The sequence below is a fragment of the Salvia hispanica genome, chromosome 6, assembly GCF_029641045.1.
Source record: "Salvia hispanica isolate PSC_SH4W2 chromosome 6, Shi_PSC_v1, whole genome shotgun sequence".
Classification (NCBI taxonomy): Eukaryota; Viridiplantae; Streptophyta; class Magnoliopsida; order Lamiales; family Lamiaceae; genus Salvia; species Salvia hispanica.
The window spans coordinates 36,542,579-36,569,773 of record NC_142697.1 but is presented as its reverse complement, the minus strand read 5'-3'; the positions used below and the strand labels follow the sequence as shown (position 1 = coordinate 36,569,773).

At 35.1% G+C, this 27,195-nt stretch overlaps 4 protein-coding genes across 5 annotated transcripts; 1 reads left to right on the top strand and 3 right to left on the bottom strand.

Annotated features, from left to right (window-relative positions):
* Positions 1 to 474: 474 nt before the first annotated feature.
* Positions 475 to 1,785, bottom strand: MYB62 (myb domain protein 62). Its single transcript, XM_048107601.2, has 3 exons — positions 1,578 to 1,785; positions 1,359 to 1,488; positions 475 to 1,270 (listed from the first exon to the last, which is right to left on the bottom strand). The coding sequence occupies exons 1-3, from the start codon at positions 1,726 to 1,728 to the stop codon at positions 748 to 750; spliced, it is 804 nt and encodes a 267-aa protein (XP_047963558.1). The 5' UTR covers positions 1,729 to 1,785; the 3' UTR covers positions 475 to 747.
* Positions 1,786 to 7,965: 6,180 nt separating this feature from the next.
* Positions 7,966 to 9,837, top strand: LOC125204379 (acyl-acyl carrier protein thioesterase TE3, chloroplastic-like). Of its 2 annotated transcripts, none has more exons than XM_048103035.2 (5): positions 7,966 to 8,209; positions 8,622 to 8,722; positions 9,029 to 9,138; positions 9,343 to 9,438; positions 9,539 to 9,837. In XM_048103035.2, exons 1-5 carry the CDS (start codon positions 8,010 to 8,012, stop codon positions 9,656 to 9,658), a joined length of 627 nt encoding a protein of 208 aa, XP_047958992.1. In that variant the 5' UTR covers positions 7,966 to 8,009; the 3' UTR covers positions 9,659 to 9,837. The 2 variants fall into 2 exon arrangements, with proteins under 2 accessions (XP_047958992.1, XP_088916066.1); XM_089059940.1 differs by having other exon boundaries at positions 8,028 to 8,209; positions 8,561 to 8,722.
* On the bottom strand, positions 9,836 to 11,475 carry ENDO2 (endonuclease 2). Its single transcript, XM_048105994.2, has 9 exons — positions 11,365 to 11,475; positions 11,109 to 11,283; positions 10,921 to 11,022; positions 10,786 to 10,841; positions 10,624 to 10,707; positions 10,453 to 10,545; positions 10,300 to 10,361; positions 10,136 to 10,209; positions 9,836 to 10,056 (listed from the first exon to the last, which is right to left on the bottom strand). The coding sequence occupies exons 1-9, from the start codon at positions 11,473 to 11,475 to the stop codon at positions 9,962 to 9,964; spliced, it is 852 nt and encodes a 283-aa protein (XP_047961951.1). The 3' UTR covers positions 9,836 to 9,961.
* Positions 11,476 to 13,138: 1,663 nt separating this feature from the next.
* LOC125208033 (adenylate isopentenyltransferase-like) lies at positions 13,139 to 14,471 on the bottom strand. Its single transcript, XM_048107576.1, has one exon. The coding sequence runs from the start codon at positions 14,298 to 14,300 to the stop codon at positions 13,410 to 13,412; it is 891 nt and encodes a 296-aa protein (XP_047963533.1). The 5' UTR covers positions 14,301 to 14,471; the 3' UTR covers positions 13,139 to 13,409.
* Between the last annotated feature and the right edge of the window lie 12,724 nt (positions 14,472 to 27,195).

Here is a 27,195-nt window from a genome sequence, read left to right as displayed (position 1 = left end):
GACATTTAATACGAGACATATATTTTTTTCATACTTAGGGTTAAAAGCCATGCTGGCAATAAAAAATATATTGATAAAGATACCAAAAAGACAGTTCTACATATATATTCCCACTTATAATGATCATTTTACGATATCCAAGTGAAATTATTCTAAAAGAAAATTGTGATAAGTAAGGAAGTACATTTTAAATATTTTTAAACATTTAAAAAGTACTAGAAAGAGATACTAGTACTACTCTAGATATATGTAAGCAGTATTCCCTCCGTCCCACTATAGTAAACCGTTTTGATTTAATTTTGAGCACTCGTTTTGAGAAAATGAGTGCTCAAAACAAAACGTCTCTACTACAGTAGGACGGAGGAAGTATGATATTAAAAACTAGAAATTGATGATGTACAATGTACTAGATCAAAATGCAGTCCTGCCGAGTCAAAATAAGCGAACAAGCATTAAAGTGAGACAAACACTTCATGTGAGAACAAAGTTTGATTAGACCACACAAAGGAGAAAAAGTAGAAAGCCTTACATTAAAGATTAGAGAACACCCCAATCTATTACTACTACATAGTTAGAACTAATATAAAACCTAAGTTCTTGATTAAACCTAATATACATCACTTAATACAGACCTTTTTGTTGGCCCTACTAAAAGCAAGAGCCACTTAATTACCTATCAGATTAATTAAGAGACTTCCTAATTAGGTAAGTAGAAATATCTATCTACATGGATCTTCCCAATTCTGATCACTTCCTAAACTGCCACAACTCATCCGTGTTCCAAAAGGTGCTGCACAGATCCTCCCCGAACCAATCAATCTCCGCCACGTGGCAGTCTGGGACAAGGATCTCCTGCCCCTGCATGTCATCGTAGCAGCTCGGAAATCCCACGTTGTAATAACTTTCCTCAATTGGAATTTCCGGCTGATTTTTCACCGCCGTTAAGTTCATAGAGGGGCTTGAGATTTGCTCGAGCAGGATATTATTAGTGTCTGAAATTTTCACCGGATTCAGACAGAGAGAATCCGGAGGCGCCAGCTGGCTTATGGCCGGCGATGAGGGGACCGCGAAGGGAGGTGACATTGGCGGCGAAATTTGCTCCATTTTCTCCATTAATCTTGGCATCCAAAACGTGCGGATTGCTTCGAGGAATTTCTTGCTGTTGGAATCCACTTTGAGCTGTCGGGCTTGCTTCTGCACCCTTGTTCTCCAATAATTCTTGATCTCGTTGTCTGTTCTTCCTGGCAAATGCTGTGCAATTTTCGACCACCTATCATTGTAATTAAATTAAAATTATATACACAACAAAATTGTCAAATTCGAATTTATAAATGTGTTAGTATGTCAAAAAATGAGACCTATTTCCCCATTTGGAGTGGAGTTCAAGAATCAAGAGCTGCTCATGAGGGGTGAGGTTTCCTCTCTTAATGTCAGGCTTCAAATAGTTGAGCCATCTTAATCTGCAACTCTTTCCTGTTCTCTTCAGCCCTGCACACAAAATACATATGAAAATAAATTATTTATTTTTAGTCTTTTCATAAAGTTTGTATAGAGATTTAAGGAATGATGAAAAATACCAGCAAATTTGGCTAAGGAATTCCAGCGGCCTTCACCGTGAGAAGAAACATACTGGATGAGAAGATTGTCTTCTTCAAGAGTCCATGGCCCTCTTCGTAGCTCGCTCTCGCATTCATACATATTCATGTTGCTTTTTGAATTACTGTTCATTTTAGCAAAATAGAATGAGTTGTGATGAGGTAAGGTGGTTTTCAGCCCAGACCCCACAACATATTTTTATAGTGTGGTTGGTGTTTTAATTGAGATTTAAATTAAATTAAAATTAATGAGGTAAAGAAAAGATCATGGGTAGACCCCAGTTGAAAAGATATTATTTTGTTTTAGTATTAGTAGTACTAGACTTTGGAGATAGCCCACATAGTAGAATTTTCTATGATTTGAACTGAAGAGGAATACTCTTTGAGTGAGCATCTAAGTCGGCGGAAACTCCACCTACTTTATTGGAATAACTAATTGAATATCATATATGAGCGTGTATTAATTGGATTTTATTTATTCATGAGCATCGATTATTCAAAGAAATAACCAATTATAAAATACTAACTTGAGATTAATTAAGCAAAGTGTAGAGAAATTGGGTTTGACTGAAATCAATGATAATTGGTTGAATTTGAATAATCCTAAGAAAATTAAGGATTGCATTTCATTTTGTATATTTCGATACAATCAATACTTTTAAATTTACTAGATATTGGTTGGTCGGTAAAATCGTGAAAAGGGAACTTTAAAAAATTTTAAATTAAAAGGTAAGAACAAAGGCAAATTAAAACCACACACCAAGGGTGGGATTTATTGCGTGATTAAACAAGCTGCACGCTATTTGTGTTTATCCGGTTAAAGTGACATTTTATGTGATGAGAAAATAAATTATGTTGAATTAATGTATTGAAGTCAGCTGTCACATTCTTGTGGATTCATTTTTCTTCACTTCTTTAGATTCTAATCACCTCAAAATATTTTTGATGCTTAAGTAAATGTGGAAAAAACGAGGCCTTTAATTTGGTCCAAGAGAATAAGGATTATTTAATCTAGGAAATATATGTTTGATTTATATTTTTTGCACTAATGTTAGATTATTGACATTTCAATACCATGTTTTCATCTTTATATCATCACTTTATCAGAATAAAGTATTCCATTGGGAAATTAAGGTAATAAATATGTTTAGTATTAATCTCACAATACAACGTACGAGTAAATGTAATATACTATAGGGGAAATTTTGAATAAAAAATAAATTTAGTTGAATATCTTCATTAGAAATCCTTTCCCATAAACAATTGTATTAATTTGACTCTTTTATACTCCACATTTGAACTACTTAATTATACTAATCTACGTGAAAGCTTTGACGTAGAAGATTAAAAAAAAAGATGGTCTTACAAAACACATCATAGAGAAATTAGCACATTACTATAGTAATCGAAATTGTGCATTAATTGAATGACATTTATACACACACATACCTCTGAGATTGATTTGTCAACTCATTCAGATAACTGATCAAAAAACGACAAGCAAGATTTGAGTCCAACATAATTATATTATAAACGAATCAATATGGAATGATGATGTACATTGTATATAAATGTATGCCGCAGCCTCTCATTAATTAAAATGGAAAGAAATAACAAGGAAATGAGCAGGAAAAGAAAAAAAAATGAATGTTTCTAAATGAATTTGTTATGTCGTTTTGTGAAATCGATTTCTGTGGCTCTTCGTATGCAGGGAAATTCTACTTCAAAGAAACGTCCTTGACTAGCTAGTCCGGTTAAGTCTGTATTGTACCTTTTTAATTCCACAAACAACGTGCTATAATTCACGTTAATGAGTTCTTTCTGTTGACTATTAATCATTAATTAGATTAACTACTCAATTAATGGCGTATTATATTAAAAATTCAAATTAAAATCATTTACTATTATGAGAATAAGAACTATTTTCAACTCTTTGATCATGAAATTTACGTTAAAATACGCCCTATATTAATGTTTCTTAAAATTTATACTATTAAATAGGAGTATATATTTATATTTTTATACATGTAATTAATTTCTTTTATGTTGGTGCTTCTTGTATGTTAAACAATTTTATACATCACGTGTATTTTTATGAAAATTGTAGATCATAGAAAGATCAATAGGACTATAGGAGTATATTAATTGCTAATCTTAAATCGACTTAATTTGGCGATGTTCAACGGTTGTCTTAATCATGGCATCATGCTGTTTTTTCGGACTCACATTTTGAAATAAATGAAGTATGATGCGATCTATATAGAATTTTGTGTCATGAGAAAATCATGAGCTGAATCAGAAGAAAGTGAAGCAAAAACTTTTATTTATTTGTATCCACACCACATTGCATTTTGCACGTAATTGTATGAAATCTTATACCCAACGTGCTTATATATGGAGTTCCAAGCATGTATCAAAATGTGTACTTAGGTGTAGAGATCTCAATTAACAAGACACACCATACTTTTATTAGATGAGTATAGCCAGAAAAGAATGAGAAATATGAAAACTCTTAATTTCTATTGATAGATTTGTCAAATTTGACCAGGATTGAACAATGAGCAGGCTTAGCCTGACCCTACCCAAATCAAAAGGCTTCGGTCCACAAACCACCGTTAATTAGGTCGCACGACAAGACGCTCAGGCTCAGAGGCTGAGCCCAAACTTTGACACCTCAAAATTGTACTTTAACTAAATAAACCAAGGATGGAAAAGTTGAAAATGGATATATAACTAAAAGTGAGAGAGGATGAGAATCAATTATTGATGTGAGATAGCTTGACTTGATCAACATTAAAGAAGGAGTTTTCTAGTTTAGGTAGTAGGGTATGTGCACTGTTGAGATTGATGCTTTGTTTTTTATCCATTTACATCTCTTATGGGAAATTGATACTTTTCATGTGGCCTGGGAAGTGTATTTCTTGTATATGATTCATATTCCTGCAAATTTCAATAATTGATTCAGTGGAGAAGATATAGGTGGACAATGTAACGTGTATGGTGGAGTCCTTGGATATGGAGGATCAGATAGTCGAAAGTTTTTAGGTTTCCATCGCAGCGATGACATATTGTCAGGCGGCTGTCGACTTTAATAATGTGAAAATTTTAATACACGCATGATAAACAATTTTGTCCTTTTTTTATATAATCTATTTATGGATATATGGAAGGTTGATACTTTTCATGTGGCCTTAGAAATGTAATTCTGGTATTCATTCAAATTGCAATAATTGATTCAATGGAAAAAGATATAGGTGGACGTTAATGTAACATGTGAGGTGTAGTAGTCCATGGATATGGAAGATCGAGTAGTTGGAACTTTTTCCCTTGTTCATATCGGAATGATGGCGCTGTCGGCCGCCTGTCGATAATAATAATGTGAAAATTTTAATACACGCATAATATCGATCGTATCATAATACAATCAATGAATGTGTACAATCTCGAGCTCAACAAACTTTATTAGAAGTCTACTGAATTATTAGCAACAAAATGTATATGAATTCAAACAAATAAAGTAACACATTTGATTTGAAATATAGTGAGGTAATTCATTGCACCTGTTAAAAGATGTTGAACACGTTCACATATTCAAAGAAAAAAAATGAAATTACGATGGCTTGTACGGCAGTACGGGTATCATTTTGCATTTATTTGATTGAGCGTTGGTTGTGGTGACTTTAGAGTTGAGACTATAATAATTAATAAAGCTCTTCTTTCATAATTAATAACGCTGTCACACACACTGAATGCGACAAAAAGTATGATAATATCATATGGTAAAATTTCTTGCACCCAATGCGGTTTAGTGAAACAATTGATCAAGTTACTCAATCATTAGTTACTACTTACTACACATAAATTAAATCATAATCGGCTTCTAATCTATAAATAAACAAATAAAATAAAATTACATAAAATAGTTCGCGAAAACCTATGTTTAATACTTAATGTTGCTACTGTTTTAATGAAATCAAGATCGATGAGAGAATTGAGAAATAGCAAACGAAAGAAATCAATTTAAATTTAAAATTATATGGAGTATATCAAAAATAGAGATAAATATAGAATATAACTTTATACTATAAAGAGTTGAATATAGTATAGTGAAAGCATCATAAGTTTAACACTTAAAATGTACTATTAATTTCAGTATTTTTTCACATTTCGATTCATTTTTCTATCAATGAGTCATATATACGTAGTAGTTATCAAAGAATCATAATAGTACTACAAAAAAAAGAGGAGATATATATTGTGCGTGAACCAGCTTGATCACCAAAACATCAAATATAAAAACAAGCCTAAATAAAAACATATGGTAATTATCTAAATAACAGACCGGGTATAATTGATTGAATATTCAATTAACCAATAATAATCGAAATAATTAATCGATTAACCAAAAATAATCGAAATAAACTTTTGAATTTGTTGCTTGGTTTACCGGTCCCTCTTTATTATTCAATCTGCCCTCTTTCCTCACTATTATTGATGGGGGAAACTCAAAATTCAAAACATCCAACTGTACAAATTAAAGACAATTCTTCCAAGGTAAGAAGTTCAATATGCAAATGAGGTTGTTTTGGCTCAATTTGAAACCGTCCCACTTTTAATTCTCAACATCGATTCTTTACTTTGCATTTTTAACCCATTACTTGAAATGAATATATAATGGTGAACATTGTGACATTTTAAACTTTGAAGCAACACACTCAAACAATTCCACCACATGCCATCTTGATACATTCTAACATATGGAGTAGTACTTATTACTAACATTTTAATTGTTTTATTCAGTTATGAAGTACTCCATTAGTTATTGATTATTAACTTTAACTGATTTTTTTTTTTTTAAATAATCGGAATCAAATCAAAATCAAAATGTTAGCTAATGATTAATTGTTAATTATCTTATTTGGTTTGATTATCTGTTAATTAGTAACTAACTAATTGCATATGAAATACAGTATATTTGCTTATAGTCATTAATTGTTACTCCTATATAACTAGGCTGACACACAATTGTTTTTTTATTTATTATATTTTCAATAAAATAATAATTAGTAGGGGTGTGTACTTTAGTGGGCTAGAAAAAAAATTTAAATATTGTTTGGTTAAGTGTGTTGGGTCCAATAGTAAATCTAAAATAATGTTACACATAATTAATGTTGGCATATAACAACATTAATTCGCAACAATCTCAAGTAATATACAGCCTTGTTAAATTTTGGAGTGAACTGCAAAAATAGTCCTTAAACTATGCGTTTATCTCGCTAGTGAATTCTATACTTTAAAAATATCCCAAGACAGTCATAGACTAAGCGTTTATCTTGAAAATGACCCGTTTTCACTGTTTCGTGACGAAAATACTCTTTCACGGGGTTTTGGAGGGTTTGGGCAATTTGGTATTTTTACAATTTAAATCTGATATTATTTCAAAATTATCATTCTTCCTCCATTTTGTCATCCTTCACTTTGTTTCTTTATTTCAATATTATATTTAATTTTATAAAATTAAATTTTAAATTTCGATTCTTAAATATCAATAAAAAAATTTAATTATTAAAATTACTATTAAATAATAGATTAATAGTTTTAATCAATATTTGATAGCGTCTAATATTTAATCAATAAGGTACGACGACACCTTAGTTTTAATCATAAATAGATCATATAACACGATTTATTCCGAATAAATATGCATCTAATGTAAGACTAATATAATTTTCGTTTATTAATTTGAAAACAATCAAAATTAACTAGAAAATTCCAAAAAAAATTCTCATATATCAAATTTTTAGTCAACTTCATAATATTTTTAGTCAAATTCTCTTATACATTAGATGCATATTTATTTCAGAATAAATCGTGTTATATGATCTATTTATGATTAAAATTATTAATTATTGATTAAAACTAAGGCGGCGGCGTACCTTATTGATTAAATATTAGGCACTATCTATGATTAAAACTATTAATTTTTTATTTAATAGTAATTAAAAAAATTATTGATATTTAAAAATCAAAATTTAAAATTTAATTTTTAAAAGTAAATCTAATATTGAAATAAAGAAACATAGTGAAGGATGGCAAAAGGAAAGAAGAATGATAATTTTCAAATAATATCATATTTAGTACATCACAAAAATAATGCTATCAGATTTAAAATATAAAAAGACCAAATTGTCCAAACCTCCAAAAACCCCTCAAAAGGGTATTTTTGTCACGAAACAATGAAAAAGGACCATTTTCGAGATAAAAGCTTAGTCCAGGTTCGTCTGTGAATATTTTTAAAGTTCAGGACACATTGACGAGATAAATATATAGTCCAGGGACTATTTTTGTAAGTTCACTCTAAATTTTGTAAGCCCGAAACTTTTTGTCTCGCTACACACCCAAATTCTAACAGAAATGGACTGTTTAACCAATGTGGGCACGCACGTGCCCGTGCAACGCTCACGTGACAACTCCGTCGCCGTTCACTATTCGCGGCCCTCTGTATATTTTCCGGCCGATCCCCGGCAGAAAAACAGCCTGCCTCGTGTCAGCTTGTCCTACTCACGGGTGACGAGCTGCAATGCTCTGCCGTTTGACTTCGGAGGTGGAAAAGGGTACTACTCACAATTTCTTTTCCTCTTCTAATTTAATTGCTGTCAGGTTTCTTTTCCTCGAGATCGATGGCCTGTTATGACTCAATTCTTGATTTGAGATTCCTGGTGCTCATTATTCTACTCTATCTAGTCTTGATTGTATCGAAGATAATTAGATTTTTGCAATGCTCTTAATTTCTTGCTGTCTAATATCTGCAAATTTTGCTTCTATTGATTGTGCAACGGTCTGTCCATGCTGCTAATTTCGTCTTTGTATTTCAGAAGAAAATCTAAATGTTGTGTTAAAACCACAATTGGGGCAAAGTTCAATTTTTTGGTTCATTTTAACTTAATTTCATGCTGTGTTGGCAGTGGCTTATCTGGCAATGCCTAAGTCGGAAATCTTGATGCTTTACATCATTTATGTTTCCAGAATGCAAGGGTTCCATGAAGTTGAACTGAAAGTTCGAGACTATGAGTTAGATCAATATGGTGTTGTGAATAATGCTGTTTATGCAAGTTATTGCCAACATGGTGAGACTGCTTTTCTAATATCACTGCAAAGTTATAAGTATTACATTGGTTACTGCAGTGCGCATCCCTCATGTTCGAGCAGTAAAGGTTGAGGCTTTTTAAAGACTAAGTTAAAGTTATAGAACAAGAGTAATTTAGTCGACATGCTTTTTAGAAATAAACAATCGGACACACTAAAAGGTTGTTTGACTGAGCTCCAAAACAGCTTAAAAGCTATTAAACTAAGCTTACCAAACTCCTTCTAAGATAGAATTGTAGAAAGTATTATTTGGCTTTAAGTAGCTTGCCTTTGCAACACATAAGCAGGTCGTCATGAGCTTCTGGAGAGGATTGGAGTGAATGCGGATGAAGTGGCACGAACTGGTGATGCATTGGCTTTATCAGAATTGTCACTCAAGTTTCTTGCTCCTCTAAGGGTATGATATCATCTAAATATTATGGTGTGTTTCATGGATTATGCATTTTTTCCGCCACCAAAATGATGGTTGAATTTGTTTTATAGAAAGTAAAAGAATGAGTCACTAGCATTCTCATTATGGTTGAGAAGCTTATAAACCACTTGCCATTTGTTATGCCAATGTGATTTTTCTAATCATACCTTATATGTCGTATTTTAACAGAGTGGAGACCACTTCGTTGTGAAGGTGAGGGTGGCCGACTCATCTGCTGTTCGACTCTTCTTTGAACATTTCATCTACAAAATTCCTAGCCTAGAGGTATCTAATATGTGATCTTTTTTTAATCATTATTTGATACTAGCATTAGCTGGAAGCTTTCCAAGTGGCTGTTATTAATGCTCTAAACGTCTCTGCCCAGCCTGTTGTGGAGGCAAGAGCAACAGCAGTTTGGCTTGACAAAAACTATCGTCCTGTCCGAATCCCTGCTGAACAGAGATCTAAGTTGGTTCAGTTTCAAAGGCACGAAGAGGCAAACTGAACTTGGTGGAATCCATTATTGGAATTCATATGGGATGTCAATTGTGGGAAGAGACAGCTTACAACCAATTGTTTCATCAAATTTAACCTTTTTAATTATGTATGATGCTATTTATATTGATGACTCTTTGAACTCTTCTTTGAAAATTTGAAATAAATAAACTGTGATAAATTTGAATTGATCAGAACTTATGACATTCTTGCAATAAAATGATTGTTTGGGACTATCCTCAAATGGAAAGCTCCTTAAAACTGTAACAGAATTTCACCAATTTATCTGGTTGAAGGCAAAGTTTAAACATAATCATCCAAATATTCGGTTGAGCGTGGCTGCCAAGCGAACTCCGCCTTGAGCTAACCGCAGATTGACCACTGGCCTACGTGACAGAAAGTAGTCGTCTGCACAAGTAGCAAAAATTATTATATGAGGAGGATTACAAAAGATCGTTGCAGGAAAAACAGGTATGTATGTGCCTACCTCCAAGCACTGAATCTTCCTCGACGCCTTTGTATGCCCAGTCACATGCTGCTTTGATACCTTCAGATGCATATCTGCATTATAACCAAGTGTGTTCAGTTTTTAGTTTGTGAAACATCTGTTGTTTCAAAATTGATTTCCAAGGCATTTGTGCTTGCACTTACACATCTGGGCAAGATATTTTGCTGCAGGCTCCCCACGCCTTAGCTTGGTTGGACCATACGGTCTGGAATATTTCAAGGGACAGAGTGTCAGCACGACTACATAACATTGACAGAAATGGTGGGACTCTGGTAAGGTAGAATAAGGTTACTTACTGTTATGTTCTTGTCGAGTGCACTGATTAGTTCATCCACTTCAGAATTGTAAAATGTTTCCTCTGCTGTCTCAATAATGCTAGAATCCCACACCTGTAGAATTACATTGAGTGCATTTCTATGTGAAAAATGGGATCTTGAATATGCGGGTGTGTTTCGTGGAAAACTCACATGATGAAGATTTGCTTTCCTCTTGTGCCAATGAACATCAATAGTGTTAGCCCCTTTATCTGAAGTAAATCCTACATGTAGAGGCTGCATGTTTTCGGGAACGAATATTTAATAACATCGTATATACTGTGAGCTCGAAAAGAATGAAGTGGCAGCAATTACCTGATGAATGTCCCCCATGAAATGTGACAGGAAAAGAAGTGCTTCTGTCAGATTATCTGAGGATTGTAGAGTTCAGATCATTACATATTCAAGAAAGGCAAGTATTGAAACTCAGAATTTTTTCAATAGAATTACATGTAGACGAAGTATCTCGATAGCTCAGGAGCTGAGTGGTGTAATTGTTGATTGCTCCTGCCACACATATGTCTTGTATTCCATCTTCATCCTTGCAATCCCCTATGTGCAGAAAGAAAATTTATTTCATTCACATTTCAAGAATCTTTTCCTGATGATAACAAAAGGGGCTGGAATTTCATGCTCACTGTTGTACTGATAGTTGCAGAGATCGTCTGGGGTGTTGATATAATGGAGTGGCGACGACCAGTGATATCTAAACTTGACACGGTCTGCCCACGAGCACAGGCTGCCGAGATCATTTTCTGCATATGATGGCAAAAGTTGTGATACAGCATCTTCTGCTGCTTTGCTCAACCTTGGCTGCAACAGAAACACAGCCATTGAGACGGGGTTTTCGTGTCATGAAACTGAGTAAAAGGTGAAATTCAGGAAGGTAAGAACCTGTGCAAGTTTGCAGACAATGAGATGGCCATCGATTCCCCAACAATGGGCAATTGGTATGTAGAATACAAGTACTGCAAATGCTAATATCTCAATTTTGCATAAAGCCATTTCTTAAAACTGTGTCTTAAATTTGAGGTGTATGCAGCACCTTTATAACAGAGTAGCAAATAGCATAATAGTAAATGGTTTACACCAAAATTAATGTTTTAGGATTTAGTATTCTGTAAAAGTCCAATTTGAATTGGAAGATTATTTATTAAAATGTCATTAAAATAGTTTCCATAATCTTGGACAAAATTTTAGCCCCAAAATATGCAAATCCACCTTTTTTCTAATTCAGGGGTAACGGTAAGAAAATTAATTAATGCGTTCCTATTGTCACAAATTTGAAAGTTGCAAAAGGATCTCCGAATTTAAAATCAAAATCTCCAATATGAGATGGATATAAAGGATCCAATTAAAATCAATAAGTATCCTTGGGATGGTGTATTAATTGAATTTGTTATGTATTTATGCATTAACTAGTGTAGATGGATACGTCTTAAAAATCTATCATAATCCAGGTCAATAGCACTAATCACAATTCTAAACAACATTATTCACATGTTTCTTTAAATTAATGAATATGATCTTATGAATAATTATAAAAATTAGACTTTGAAATGTGGAGGAATTTTATTGGGCAATGAAATGACGTGCTCTTACACGCCACGACCTGAGAGGCTCAGTGTGCTCTATGTCCTACAATGTCGCTGGTATAGAGTAGTCCGATATGAGCTTCAAAAGTGCCGTGTTGTGCATGATCTATGCAAATAATTTTCTCTTGAAATCATAAAATAATCTACATTTGACTCGTTTTGATTGCATAGCATTTGAATTATAATTCTTTTTTTTTTGCGTAAATGAACATAAATTTAAAAACCGCGCTACGGGGGGACTTGAACCCGAGACCTTTGGCATCAGGCATCAACATCTCTATCGTTTGGCCAACTCACACACACAATAATGATTCTATATTACATACAGTGACAAAACCTGTAATATAAACAAGTCGGTATTGAAAATTTTATTATAATAATAATAATAATAATAATAATAATAATAATAATAATAATAATAATGAAATATTTATTTTACATGTAATATATGTACAATTTTTAGCTTTTTACGATATACTAAAATGATAATATTGACGAGTCAGTCGTATCTTGAAATTTTCAAAGAAAAATAAATAAATTTTGAAAACACTAAGGGAGAAAGATGATGTTATAATCAATTTCATTTGAATTGCTAATTTGCTAAGAATTAAGAAACATAATTTTATCGGGAGAAAACATTTGCTTTTCAACATCCTCAATATACACTAATAGAACAAAATTAAATTATTTAGAGGAAAACAAAATTTTGATGAATTTGGGCTTCAATTACTTCAACTTCCAAGGCTTTATTCACATACTCGTTAATGACCCCAACAATCAAATAGATAGTGGCCCAAAATTAATAAGCCCAAATACTAAAGATTAATAAAACTTTTTCGACTTTAGTTCATAAGTACATCATTGATCATTGGAACAAAGATTATAAAACTCAATATCAATGAACAAGAGTAGGAATAAATTAATAAAAATCTCTCTCGATTTGCTCGATCGAAATGCCGAATCCTAATCTTAATTCACAAAGCTCGATTTAGTAGTCCAAAGCAACATGTATATTTTTAATATAATTATATATCTAAGGCCTTCAATTTCTGGATATATATAGGTCGAGACACTCACAAAATTGTTTTAGTTTTATTCAGTCTTCAAATAAAGTTTACTACTACTATAAATTATGATCACAAAAACTATTTATGAACAATAATTTGTTTTAATAATAAGCAAATGCAACAAAATTGGTGGTCGTCCTCTGCCACCAGCAGCCTCGTCTCCGCCCCCAAAAGTTAATAAACTATAAAAATCCGAATTGAACAAAAACAATAATTAAAATGATAGTAGTAATAAAGTATTAGTAGTAGTAAGTAGTAGTAGTATATTCCAATTTAGCTATTCCCCCATCAAGAAGCGCTTCACAATATTCCTACTCGGTTCGACCACCTCTCTCTCCCAATGCTCCGCCGTCTTCCGCCCGGCCATCGCCGCCCTCAGCGCCTCCGTGGCGTCAACCCTCTTCAAGTCCCACCCGGCCGAGTCCCTCAGCCTCAGGATTTTGGCCAGCTGCCTCTTGGCCAGCTGACACGTGTTGTCCTTGATGGCCCGCACAGCCTCCACGTAGGCCTCCCTCTCCGCCACGTCACCATCCCCGCGCGCTTTTGTCTGGAAATATCTCCTGAATTCGGGGACTCCAATCGCCCTCCCCAGGCCGCGCCCACTCACCGAGTCCGACTCGCCGCTGCCGAAAAACTCCTCCAGCTCGTCGAGCATCCCCGCCTCCATCATCTCGTCCACCCGGCTGGCCAGATACTCGGTCAGCACCGCCGGCGAGGCGTCCACCCAGATGAAGCAGCAGCGGTACCTCAGGCCTTTGCAGATGGGTGAGTTGGAATGGGTGAAGACGTCCGAGTCGGGGCGGAAGGACTTGGCGAGGAGTGCGTAGATGAAGGAGTTGGATCCGCCGACGATGATGGGGGTGTTGCGGCGGGAGAGGATTTGGGAGATGAGGGAGGAGGCGGAGAGGCGGAAGTCGGAGGGGGTGAGCTCCGGGTGGGAGGGGGAGGACTGGAAGGAGCCCAGGAGGTGGTGGGGGATTTGGAGGCGGTCGGAGAGGGGGACCTTGTTGGTGGTGATGGGGAGGCCGCGGTGGGTCTGGATTTTGTCGGCGTTGATGATCTCGGAGGAGGGGAAGAAGCGGGAGGCGAGGTCCAGGGAGAGCTTGGTCTTGCCGCACCCGGTGGGGCCCATTACTATAACTACCTTCTTGTGGCGGCGGGATGCCATTTTGCTGAGTTTGTTACTTGTTTGTTATTAGGATGAATGAATGAATGACACTAGTGTGTATGGAAAAAGGAGTTTTTTGTCAGAGGTTGGAATCATTTGCGGTTACATTTATAGGACTAACTTCTGCCGTGGAAACAAGGACAGATCCCTTCATTCATTCAGATCACTCAATTATGGACAATCCAATCATACACACACAACATTATATATATATATATATATATGCTCTTCTTCTTCATTCATACATACGCATTCTCAAACTTCATAGATTCAACTTTTCCCATTGTTTTTAAATTCTGTAATTCTATTACGAATCATTTAATTCAACAAGCTTAGAAGATATGATCTCTGTTTATAACAAATCAAAATAAGTCCATCGACGCATAAATATTGTGGATTCTTAATGGGCTGCTTTTGTAACAAAGTTTGTACTAGTACAACAATGATTTCACCGACGGAGACACGATGGCGCATGGACATGGAATATTAATAAAACAATATTTTTGTAATTTGAACAATTAAATAATACTTTCTCTGCTACCTATTAATTAATGTCCCATATTTTATTTGTGCGGGCTTTAAAAATTATTTGAATTTATCAAGAAAAGTGGGTGATAAAAGTTGGTGGAATGTGGACTTTTTTTATAATAATTGTGAATAGAATGATGTTGGGGTTCAGTGGTGCACACCCGAACTTCACCCTCATGGTTTTACTCTTGGGGTACTTTCCAAAATGCCTCATACTAATGGAATTGGAATGACACATATATATACTTGCAACTCTTGTTCTTTCGCTAATGTGGGTTATTGTTTGCCCCTATAAATGAATTAGGAGAACGGAAGGTGAAATGAGATTATTTATCGGAGATAATCCAAATAATCTCGAAATAAATTACTAAGATTAAACTCCAGTTATTAAAAAGAGGAAGTCTCATGTAAGCGCGTGGTGATGGTGAGCGCATCCGTAAACATCAATTGTTTGAACGTGAAATTTATGGAGAAAACAAGAATTTTTAGTAAATACTAAGTGCCTATAACTTCAATTGCAGTGCATAATTTTAAGAATTTCAGTCAGCATGGATCTCATGTCATCTTAAACGTCAAACTTAGGACTAAACGTTGAATAATCTACGAATTCCATGAAAATGGTCCTAGTTTAGGACCTATATATATAACTAACAATACTAGGAGTATTATTTAGAGAAAGTGACTGCTGCACCTATTACAGTTTATTTGACATTTATTTCATGTCACCAAAATTCAATAAAAAAGATAAGATTTGGAAAACTAAAAGGCTAATTAATCATCGATCGATATCGATACAATGCCCAGGACTTTTAATTCCACGCAACCTAATATATATGGTGTATGTGGTAGAAAAGTATATACTCCATCTGTCCCAAGGAAAATGACCCCTTCCTTGGGCGGCACATGATTTTATGCAACTTTATGCAACTAAAAAGGAAAGTGGATCATCTTCAGTGTGACGGAGGGAGTACATGATTTAGGATATAATCAGATCCTAATCAACTCGATGTGTTGTGCAGAAATAGTTATTTTGTTCAACTTTTTAACATCTAGAAGATCTTTGAGATGATTAATTACTATCAACTTATGTCTTAAACATATTTGCGTGTCAAACATAAAAGGATCATAATTCATTATGCTTATCTTTAGCTAGGGTTCAAGACTTTCCTTCAAATCACGTGGTCAAGAGTTAAATTAATGTACTATTATTGAATGGTTCAGACTTCAGTCCACTTCAAAATGTTCAAGCTGTGCATGCATTATATGATCAACGATAAAGTTGAAGTACAATTAAGGGTTACTTATATAACAAAATCATAGTCGTTTCGATTAATTGCAGTTTTGACAGACTTCTCGTGAGAATGCGATAATCATTTTCAGCCCTCGGATTTCAAATATTTACGTTAGATCATAGATCATATGCATATTTTTATTTGATAAATGTGGAATTGAAATCCGTTCGAATTCTAAAGGTGAAAAAGTATAGTTAATTTTTTATTGAAAGCAAATATTTTGTGTGTTCAATGTACTCAGATACAGTATAATCAATCTCCTAATTCGGACATATCAAATTATAGTAATTAATTATAACAATGTTTAATTATACGTAATTCATCTTTTTTATGTACGGTGGGTGCCTTCACTGCTACACATGAAACCTAAATTCGTTCATCGTCATATTGTTTAGAGTATAGGTTTGTATTAAAATGACACTGTGACATCACTTATATAGCAATATTATAAACGCTACACAGCAATATTACAAACACTACACAGCAATCTATAGATTGCTGTATAGTGTGTCGGATATTGCTGGACAAGAAAAATTGCTGGATAAAGAGCAACGAATTGCTGGCCGTTTTTTTCAGATTTTTTTTTTTTGCCACGTGGCAGCTTATTATTCGTCCACGTGTACAAATGATTGGCTAGAAATAGTGGTATGGTGTTATTTTAAGGGATGGTGGCACCCTAACATGCCCCTATGGCCCTATGTGTATATATATATTTTTCACAAATTATTTGCACACAACCAAATGTCAAAATCTAACTACTATAACAGAGGAGACTTTAAGGCCGGCTACGATGCCGATATCATCCCATTACAAATGTTCACAAATAATAATAGAAGTTGTTTTTCTCACTCTCACAATCACAATTCAATATCAATTCAACAAGTAGGTGAGCAAATACAACTGGCATGAATTGGCCGACTGAATAAAGATCCATGTTTTTTATCACGTCCCTATATTTTTATTTAGGGATATTCGCGACTAATATTATGTAATTTTAAAAAAGTTGGATTTTTCCCAAGGATTTTGAAATTGACAAATAATATCACAAACTTTATTCCGATTTTATTATTTCTCACCAATAAAAAAATTTAGGCTATATTACTATATTGAAGAATAAATTTAGAGGGTGTGCTACCGTGCTTCAAGAAAAACTATTCTCAAAGATTGAAAATCTTGAAACTCTCGAAGTTGTTGTCGAGAAATTACGAAAAAAATGATATTATTTGCCGGAATTTTTTCATTGGTGGGAAATAACAAACTCAGGCAAAACTTCGTGATATTATTTGTCAATTTCAAAGTTCGTTGGAAAAATCCAATTTTTTGAAAGTTACATGATATTAGGTGTCAATATCCCTTTTATTTAATACTAGTACATCGTTAATATTTGATCTTTTATTATACTTAAGGATTTAGTTATTTATTAAACACTACCATATACTTCCTTCGTTCCATAGTAGTTGAGTCATTTTGGTACGCCATAGTAGTGGAGTCATTTTCCTTTTCAATAAAAATCAACACATTTCTTACCACTTACTTTTCTTTCTCTTACTTTATTCTCTCTACTTTTTCTTCTCTCCTATTTTATTAGTATCTTTTTATTTAATACGCTACACATATTTTTCTTATTTAATACACTACACATATTCAACATGACTCACATTATTTATGATTTATGAGCATATATCATGAACACCCCGATATTAAGTCGGCGCCAACATTTTTTTATTCTTTGGTTGATGCAATTTTTTGGGGTATAGATATTTAAAATTGATTGTGTAGTTAATCAACTGAACGAGAATGAAAGTACTTCATCCGTCTAACAAAATTGTTTAACTTTGATCGGACACGAGTTTTAAAAAATATAATAAAAATTGAGTTAAAAAATTAATAAAACATGAGTCCTACTTTTATATATTAATTTTATAATAAAATATGAATAGACATAAGTTAGTGGAATACGTAGTCCACTACCAAAAATAGTAAAAAGTGAGATGAAGACAAATTTTTAAAATAGAAAAATGGGACAGATTTTGTGGGACGGATAAAAATGGAAAAATTGGACACTTTTTGTTTTAAAAAAGAAAGAATAAAATAAATAATTTAAAAGAGAATATGAGTAGAAGAAAATAAAATATGAGTGATTACACGTGTCGCTTTTTGTTATAAATAAATTACTTAGCTACGAGGGAAAACAAAAGGTTTCTATAAATGCAATTAATACAATCATATATTCTAAAGTTTGCACACTATACAATCATCTCAAACCGACAGTTGAAAGATATCGACTGATTAATTCCTTATTCAAAGTTCAAACTGTTCTATTCATCAACTTAATTACTAGCAATTTTTGTTGACATTTCAAATTCAATTGGATTCAGTTGACGCGTCACTGTTTCTTTCTGGGAGAAAATTCTGACACTGTAACCAATATTCTCCTACAAAGACGACTCCATTTATCACTGTCGATCAAACTAGAATATACATATGTAAATTAGGGGTAATATATTATATATGTGTGTATACCGTTGAGAACACTCATTCTAGCTGCTTGTCCTATAACGACTAAGAAAGGATTCTGTTTTATTTACTATTGTATAACTTTAGATAACTCTTCTCTTTTAGGTCTTTTAAGGGGTGTGTGATTCATTTTCATGGTATTAGACCAAGTTCGAGTTAATGTTGTTGAATTTTGGGATCATATATTCATTCAACTTGTTTAATTGTGAAGGGGACTACACGCCTAAATAGCCTTAGGGTTAATTACATATGGTAAGATTTACCCTAGCTGCAAATCAGGAAAAGAATAATTACAATTAATTATGAATCAATTCTCTAATCTTGCGTATCTTCTTGATTTATTTCCAACACTCCCCCTCAAGTTAAACAATGGGATCACCCATTTTCAACTTGCTCAATACTCCATGAAAACTTCTTGAATCCACTGCTTTAGTGAGGATATCTGCTAACTGATCTTCTGACCGAACAAAGGGAAGATCTATCACTTTTGCTTCTATGTTTTCCTTGATGAAGTGGCGGTCTACTTCAACATGCTTGGTTCGATCGTGTTGCACTGGATTTTCAGATATACTGATCGCTGCCTTGTTGTCACAAAAGAGTTTGCACGGTTCCTTAGACATCAATCCAAGTTCTGTCATCAACCTCTTCAGCCAGAGGATTTCAGTCAACCCACTCTTAATTCCACGAAACTCCGCTTCGGCACTTGATAGAGCTACCACCTTTTGTTTCTTACTCCGCCAAGTTACAAGATTTCCCCCCACAAAGGTGAAATATCCTGCAGTCGACTTCCGATCATTTGGGTTTCCAGCCCAATCTGCATCAGTGAACCCATGCACTTCCAAGTTCCCATGATTCTCGAACAAAACTCCATGCCCAGGAGTCCCCTTTAGATACCGCACAATTCTCAAGGCCGCTTCCTAATGATCGACTTGAGGCTTATGCATGAATTGACTAACTACCCCCACGGCATAGGCAATGTCTGGCCTAGTATGAGAAAGGTAAATAAGCTTACCCACAAGCCGTTGGTATCTAGTCTGGTGTGTCAGTTCAGCTCTTCTGTCAGTCGAAGGCCGTGATTCTGCACCATTGGGGTCTCTGCAGGCTTACAGTCAAGCATTCCGGTTTCCGCCAAGAGATCCAAAACATACTTCCTCTGACTTATAAATATCCCCTTATTGGACTGCATTACTTCAATTCCCAGAAAATACTTTAGGAGACCCAAGTCTTTCATTTCAAACTCGGTAAAAAGGTTCTTCCTCAACTGACTTATTTCCTCATCATCATCCCCTGTGAGAATCATATCATCGACATAAATGATCAGACATGTGATCTTTCCTCCTCTCTGCTTGAGAAATAGGGTGTGATCTGAATTACTCTGCTTGTATCCATATTTCTTCATCACCTCAGTAAATCGTCCAAACCATGCCCTTGGTGACTGCTTCAAACCATAGAGCGTCTTTTTGAGTTTACAAACCTCCCCTCCCTTGAACTCTCCATCAAACCCGGGTGGGGCCTCCATATAGATTGGTTTGGTAAGCTCGCCATGTAGGAAGGCGTTAGTTACATCAAACTGATGTAGTGACCAATTCTTTGTTGCAGCAATAGAGAATAGCACGCGGATTGTGCTCATCTTCGCTACTGGTGAGAAGGTCTCCGCATAATCAACTCCATATGTTTGCGTGTAACCTTTTGCTACCAATCTTGCTTTATAGCGTTCAATCGATCCATCTGGTCTTCTCTTGATTGTGAACACCCAACGACATCCCACTAATCTCGATCCCTCGGGTCTCATACATACTTCCCATGTCTTATTTTTAATTAGTGCCTTCATCTCTACAATCATCGCCTCCCTCCAATGTGGAATTCCCATTGCTTCCTCGGCAGTTCTGGGAAGCTCTTCATCATATAGGGCAGCAGAGAATGCCCTTGCCATCTCTGTCAAATTAGCTTTAGCCAGATTTGCCACTGAATATCTACTCCTCTTCGTGACACGCTCTGGACTGTATCTCTTTGGTGGAATACCCCTCGTGATCCGATTTGGGAGTATATATTGCCCAGTATCCCCGTCAATCGCAGCACTCTCCTCTGATCCTGTGGCAGAGTCATTAGGAACAACTGTACTATTGATGCTGGTTTCAGAAATTACCTCAGACATCACTGGAAGAGGACTATCAGGCGAAGACGATTGAGGAGGCTCTGCTGCCGACAAGACAGGCTCGGCGGGAGTGCTAACTGTCTCTATTGGTTCCACGGCAGAGTTGCTTGGTAGTGGCACAAACCAGCTTAGGGGTCCACTCGACCTATCGACAGTTCTACTCTCCCCCTGGCCACTAAGGCTGGTGTAATAATATTCGCACTCCAAAAAATTACAATTCATAGTAGTTATTATCTTCCTAGACGAGGGATCAAAGCATCGATAACCCTTTTGATTGATTCCATACCCCAAAAAAACACATTTTATAGCGCAAGCGGAAAATTTTGTTCTTTCGTGTTTAGGAACATGAACATACACAGAACACCCAAAGACTTTAAGTGGTAGTGTAAGAGGTTCGGGTACTTTGGCTAGAGAAGATAAAAGTTGGAGCGGAGTTTTCATATTCAATATTTTTGTAGGGAGCCGATTTACCAAATAAACCGATGTAGCAACTGCCTCGGGCCATAAAAATTTTGGGACTTTCGAGTCAAAAAATAAGGCACGAGTGATTTCTAGAATGATCCTATTTTTTCTCTCAGCAACTCCATTTTGTTCGGGGGTATACGGACAAGAAGTTTGATGAACTAACCCTTTATCTTTGAAAAAATTTGACATTTCTCGATTGACAAACTCCCTCCCATTGTCAGACCTAAGCACCTTGATTTGCGTCTGAAACTGAGTTTGGATTAATTTGTAAAACAAGACAAATTTTTCATAAACTTCAGATTTATTTTTCAAAAAATATACCCATGTCATCCTTGAACAATCATCCACAAAAAGTAAGAAATATTTAAAACCATGATCACCAATAACGGGTGCAGGGCCCCAAACATCAGCATGCACCAAAGAAAAAAGACTCTTAACACGAGTTTCAGTAGACTTAAAAGATTGTCTGTGGCTCTTCGCCAAAACACAAGATTCGCAAGAAATATCCTTAAGATGAGAAAAATGAGGAAAGGGTAACTTAAAATAACCATGAGATGGGTGACCATAACGTCTATGCCACAACCAAGCTTCTCGAGTCGCAGATCCGTGAGCTAGCATTGCGGCACTACCTTGGTGAGCCATCTCATCAACATAGTAGAGACCTTGACGCTCAGTGCCACGCCCAATTATCCTCCTCGTCCTGATATCCTGTAATACACAGAAATTAGGATGCATTAATAGTGTACAATTTAATTCCTTCGTCACGTGGCTAATTGACATCAACTTATGTGACAATTTGGGAACATAGAGGCAATTCGACAATTTTAATGTAGGTGAGATCTCAATTGTCCCACTACCCTCTACTGATGTTAATTCCCCATCTGCAGTCTGTATATGACTTTTCATGGAATCACTGAAATTTACAAAATCACTCTTATCATGTGTCATCGTATCTGTTGCCCCACAATCAAAAATCCACCCTTTCTCCTTATCACTAGGTCTATGTTGTACAGTACAAGCAATAGGTAATTTTTGCAGAATTTCAAAACTATTGGGACCAAAAAACATATTATCACATGATATAGGGTCATTTTTTGAATTATGCAGAGTATAAGGTCTAGATTGTAAGGCATGGGGTATCTGCTGCAATTTTTGAAATTTAGAGGGACTAGGCACTAAAGTATAAATTGGGCTAGGTTGTGTAAACCCTAGCCCATTACCTCCTTCACCAGACATGGCGCCGCCGCGCCCTCCTCCGATTCTGCCGGCGAGTGCGCCACGCCCTCCTCCGATTCTGCCGGCGAATGCAGCCTTCCCCACCTCCTCAATCTGTCTATCACCGCCGCTGGATCGGCTCCTCTCAATTGCGATTCCGCCGCTTACAGCAGCATTCTCGGCGGTGGAGTGTGGTGTCTGCTCTCCGGTGCGCGGCGGCGCTGATAGAGGGAAGGGGCGTTCGTTCCGGTCTCCAAGTCCAAAGCCCACTCCGCCCGATGATGATGAATCTCCGTTTGTTGCGCCGGTTTGGTCGGGGTTCGCCGGCGGCATGATTTCCAGCCGTGTGGCCTCCCGTTTCACCCAGCCGTACGCGACGTCGACCGGAGGCGTTGGGCTTTTTTTGAGAATGTCTCTTCTGATTCCCTCATATTGAGAGTTTAATCCAGCCAAGAACTTGTATAATCTCCGTTGATTGGTGATGTCTCGATACTGACATATTCCTTTGTCGCAGTGGGTAATGGGTCTGCCTTGGCAGCGGTCGATCTCGACCCACACACCGTGCAAGGTCCTCCAGTAGGTTTCCAGATCCGTGTCCCCTTGGACAATCCGGCTGACTCTGTCCTCCAAGTTATAGATCAGATACGGGTCCGACGTACTCTGGTACATCTCGGCCAAGCTAGGTTTAACGTCTTTTTCCTCTCTTGACATTCTGCAGGTCTGGGTTGTGATGAATTATTTTCTGAGTCTCTGATTATCCTGCTCTGAAGCCATGTTGAATTTTGGGATCATATATTCATTCAACTTGTTTAATTGTGAAGGGGACTACACGCCTAAATAGCCTTAGGGTTAATTACATATGATAAGATTTACCCTAGCTGCAAATCAGGAAAAGAATAATTACAATTAATTATGAATCAATTCTCTAATCTTGCGTATCTTCTTGATTTATTTCCAACAAATATGAATCTCTTTGTCTGTGCGTGTAGAAGTCTGATGCGCTTTCCGACCCACACATACGGGGGAATGTTGAAAACCTTCACTCTTGTGACCTGGTCCCACATTGATTTAATAATTATCCTGTCTCATTTATATAATTTTGGATAACTCTAACATCTTAGAAGCCCTTCAAATATTGAGTGACTCATTTTAAATATACTACATCCATCCCATAAGAATATGCATTTTTGGTTGGACAAGAATTCTAATGTACAATTAGTAAAATAAGAGAGAAGTAGAAAGAAAAAGTAATTAAAATATTTTGTTAGTAGAGAATGAGTATTACCTTATTAGAGAGAAAAGAGTTTTCAAATTTAGAAAGTGTATATTTTTGTGGAACAACCTAAAAAGAAAAGAATGCATATTCTCGTGGGAGAGAGTATATTGTATTAAAACCTCACCATTGTGATTGCAACGCAATGACCATTGGAAAAACTTATAATTGTGACTAGTGCTCCATTATTATCTAATAATTTGATGAAAATCACTTAGGACTTGACAGTGGGTTCCATCAAATTAAAGTGGGAGATAGTATTGATATAGATTTGGGAGTTCGGTAATTACTTCTCTCAATCATTAATGATTAATATATGCATATTTAAGATGATAAATGTGCGCGTGCGAACTCGACTCGAAATTAAAAAAATTTATTCTTCTCTTTTTTATGGTCCATTAGGCATTAACAGATATATATATATATATATATATATGTAAGGTGGATTAATTGAATGGGTGCCGAATTTAATAAGATTTGAACTGAAAGAAGCCTTGAGTTTTAGTTGGAGATGCTAGCAAAGATAAGATTAATTACAGACTCGTATAGTATCGTTATCAAATCATTAATCATGAGATGAAAACAAATTAAATAGGGTAAAGTCAAATCAAAAGATCGATATCTCCTACGGAGTATTATTGAATTAATCATACTGGCATCAAATATTAACAATTAATGGGAAATCTTGTCATGATTTTGTGCTTAGACGGTTCCTTTCACCTTTCATAAAAATAGAAAAAATCACATAATTTGACATGAAAGATGCAATACTGTACAAAAAAACATGCTACCGCTAAATAAACAAAAATGTGGTAAAATAACTAACGAGCATATATTTGATTTGATTTATTTTAATAAATTATTACAAAAGCAATAGAAAATAATAATAAAAATATAATTAAGTGTGTGCAATAAATAAACGAAGGTAACTTTATTACAGCGTTTAGAAACATTGTATCAGTATTCATGCAGTCATGCTTTATTGGACATTTGCAAGTTTCCATATTCTGAAAATTATTTTGATTTTATTAGGCCTATAACGTATGTCCATGTTTCCAGTCTCTGGTCTAGCCTGGTTTCTACTAGAGGCCCATCTGACGGGCTTTGTCAGCTCCGTTTATGAGTAAGTTCGGTCCATGTTAAATGGGCCCAATCACATATAACCAGGCCAGCACAAATGTTACTCCCTTCATCCCACAAAAGATGTCACACTTTTTTTTTAGTTTATTCCATAAAAGATATCACATTTCCCTTTTTGGAAAAAGTTCTCTCTCATATGAATATAAAAATTATATTTTCCCTCTCCATTTAACACACAAAATAAGATCTCCTAAAATCCTGTACCGTCCCACAAGTGTGACATCTTTTGTGGGACGAAGGGAGTACTACTATTCGTATGTAAAAAGGCCCATATTCTTTCCCTTAATCAAAAGTACAGGAATAAATAAATTTATACTATAAAATATTAAGTGGGTCCCTGTTCTTGAAGAGTGGATCTCAATCAGAAACGCATCTTTTGGATCCAAAAAGAAAGTGTTAAAAGAAAATTTACACTTAAGCTGTATCTTTCTGAGAAATGGATCTGAGAAGAAAAATATTCTTTCAAGTTTTCTTCTTTTTATTTATCTTTTTGTTTTGTCATTTTTTCTTCGTTATCTGAAGCTGACCTTTTAATTTTCTTTATAAGGTAGTTTCCTGAAGTAATTAGGCTCTCTAGTATTTTCCTTCCTCCGTCCAACAAAAAAACGGAAAAAATTATAAATAACATCAGTTTTAATATGTAATTAGTAAAGTAGAAGAGATAGATGAAAAAGATGGTAAAAATATTGTTTCTAGATTGTATGATTCACATTATTAGCATGTTTAAAATTTTCTACTTTTAGAATTAGTCTAATTTTGGTGGATGACCTAAAATAGTCTATTTTTTTATTTTTTTTTTTCGGATATAGGAGTAGTATATTAGTAGTAGGTTTGGGTTCAAATTTGCTAGTCTACAATCTGCAATCTAAGATCATTGTACAAAACTATCTAAGTGCTATATTCCTCTTCAATTCAATTAATAATATAGACATGTTGGAATCTAGGGTTTCGGTCTCAGGTTACTGAGAAAAGGAAATCTAGGGTTTAGTCATGAGGTGCACTGCACATTTAATTATTTCTTCAAATGTAGATTAGTTCCAAAAGTGACTATTATAAACCTCGAAACATGATCAAGGAAACATATATAGGTGATTTGATTTGATTTGATTGTATTTGATCTTTGCATATTTGAGTGCTCAAATATATGGACCACGTATCATTACGAATCTAAGACTACAATATATTTTGTACAACCTTTCTACATTTAAATGTTGTTTCCTTTTCAGCAATGAGTAAAACATATACTTTTGTACTACAACATTTCTAAATTTCAAAGCAGAGTCAAGACTCTAAAAGTCTCCAAAAAACCTTTGATCAATTGGATCGTTACAAACCTATGGTAACCACAATATCAAAACATAAGACCAAATTAAAGTCGTATATCAAAATTGATAGTACGAACTTATTATAGAGCATACCAAGGGTTGAGTTGTTCGTATACAAGTAATAGAAAATAATACGGGAGCTGAGTTTAGAGCGCCATCGGGGCCGAAAGTACAAAGTTGGGAAACGACCAAATGTAATCCGGATAAAAAAGATATGAGTAGTCCTCTAGGTTTTTTTGGGTTTTTGCAGCTGCAATGAATGACAAGCACAGGCATGCTTGCAAATATAATTAATTAAATAATCAATACACTCTGATGCATTTGTTTCAGCATAAAGCACACGTCTGTTTCAAGACAAAATACATTAGGTTAGATCAACTATCTAACAAAGTACCACACTACAAAAACATGATGCATATATTTCGATGCAAACACAACATGATACCATTAATAATAATAGTGTCATGTCAGCAATTAAATTGCTAACAAACTCGTGTACTATTTTCTGTCTCTTGACTTGAATAACAACTGCTGGTACTTATACCAACCAATTATTAACAATTACTATAGAAAAATTAAAGGAGCCAAATGTATCTTGAGTAATTAAGCATCTGCTTGCATGATTATAGTACTAATAAACACGAATTGAGAATGTATAAACTAAAATCGGAAATTAATAAACCCTAATTGAGGTGGATGCATACATGAACAAGTTTTTTCCAACTAAATAGAGTCCTCCATTTTAAGTCTATATATATAAAATGCAACATGTTGAAAAAGCGGAGAAGAAATCAAAAGAGAAAAACAAGAGAAATGAATGGTGCCGTGTTTAATCAAAAACCTAGAACACAAAACTAGTACAGAGTGTGGCTGTATATGAGATTAAAAAAAAGATCATTTTGGTGAAGGATTGAGAGTAGGGCAGAATAGTGCCAAAGTTGGATATAATAGGTATACTTATTCTGGTTGATAAAGTGGCATTGGT

Excerpts from the sequence above, each read along its gene's own strand:
- MYB62 (XM_048107601.2), bottom strand. The coding sequence starts at position 1,728 with ATGAACAGTAATTCAAAAAGCAACATGAATATGTATGAATGCGAGAGC. Across the intron at positions 1,489-1,577 it reads TTCCTTAGCCAAATTTGCTG|GGCTGAAGAGAACAGGAAAG; the intron begins GTATTTTTCATC and ends TTTTGTGTGCAG. Across the intron at positions 1,271-1,358 it reads CACTCCAAATGGGGAAATAG|GTGGTCGAAAATTGCACAGC; the intron begins GTCTCATTTTTT and ends TTACAATGATAG.
- LOC125204379 (XM_048103035.2), top strand. The coding sequence starts at position 8,010 with ATGGACTGTTTAACCAATGTGGGCACGCACGTGCCCGTGCAACGCTCA. Across the intron at positions 8,723-9,028 it reads TGCAAGTTATTGCCAACATG|GTCGTCATGAGCTTCTGGAG; the intron begins GTGAGACTGCTT and ends ACACATAAGCAG. Across the intron at positions 9,439-9,538 it reads ACAAAATTCCTAGCCTAGAG|CCTGTTGTGGAGGCAAGAGC; the intron begins GTATCTAATATG and ends GTCTCTGCCCAG.
- ENDO2 (XM_048105994.2), bottom strand. The coding sequence starts at position 11,475 with ATGGCTTTATGCAAAATTGAGATATTAGCATTTGCAGTACTTGTATTC. Across the intron at positions 10,210-10,299 it reads AAAATATCTTGCCCAGATGT|ATATGCATCTGAAGGTATCA; the intron begins GTAAGTGCAAGC and ends GTTATAATGCAG. Across the intron at positions 10,057-10,135 it reads GGAAGATTCAGTGCTTGGAG|ACGACTACTTTCTGTCACGT; the intron begins GTAGGCACATAC and ends CTACTTGTGCAG.
- LOC125208033 (XM_048107576.1), bottom strand. The coding sequence starts at position 14,300 with ATGGCATCCCGCCGCCACAAGAAGGTAGTTATAGTAATGGGCCCCACC.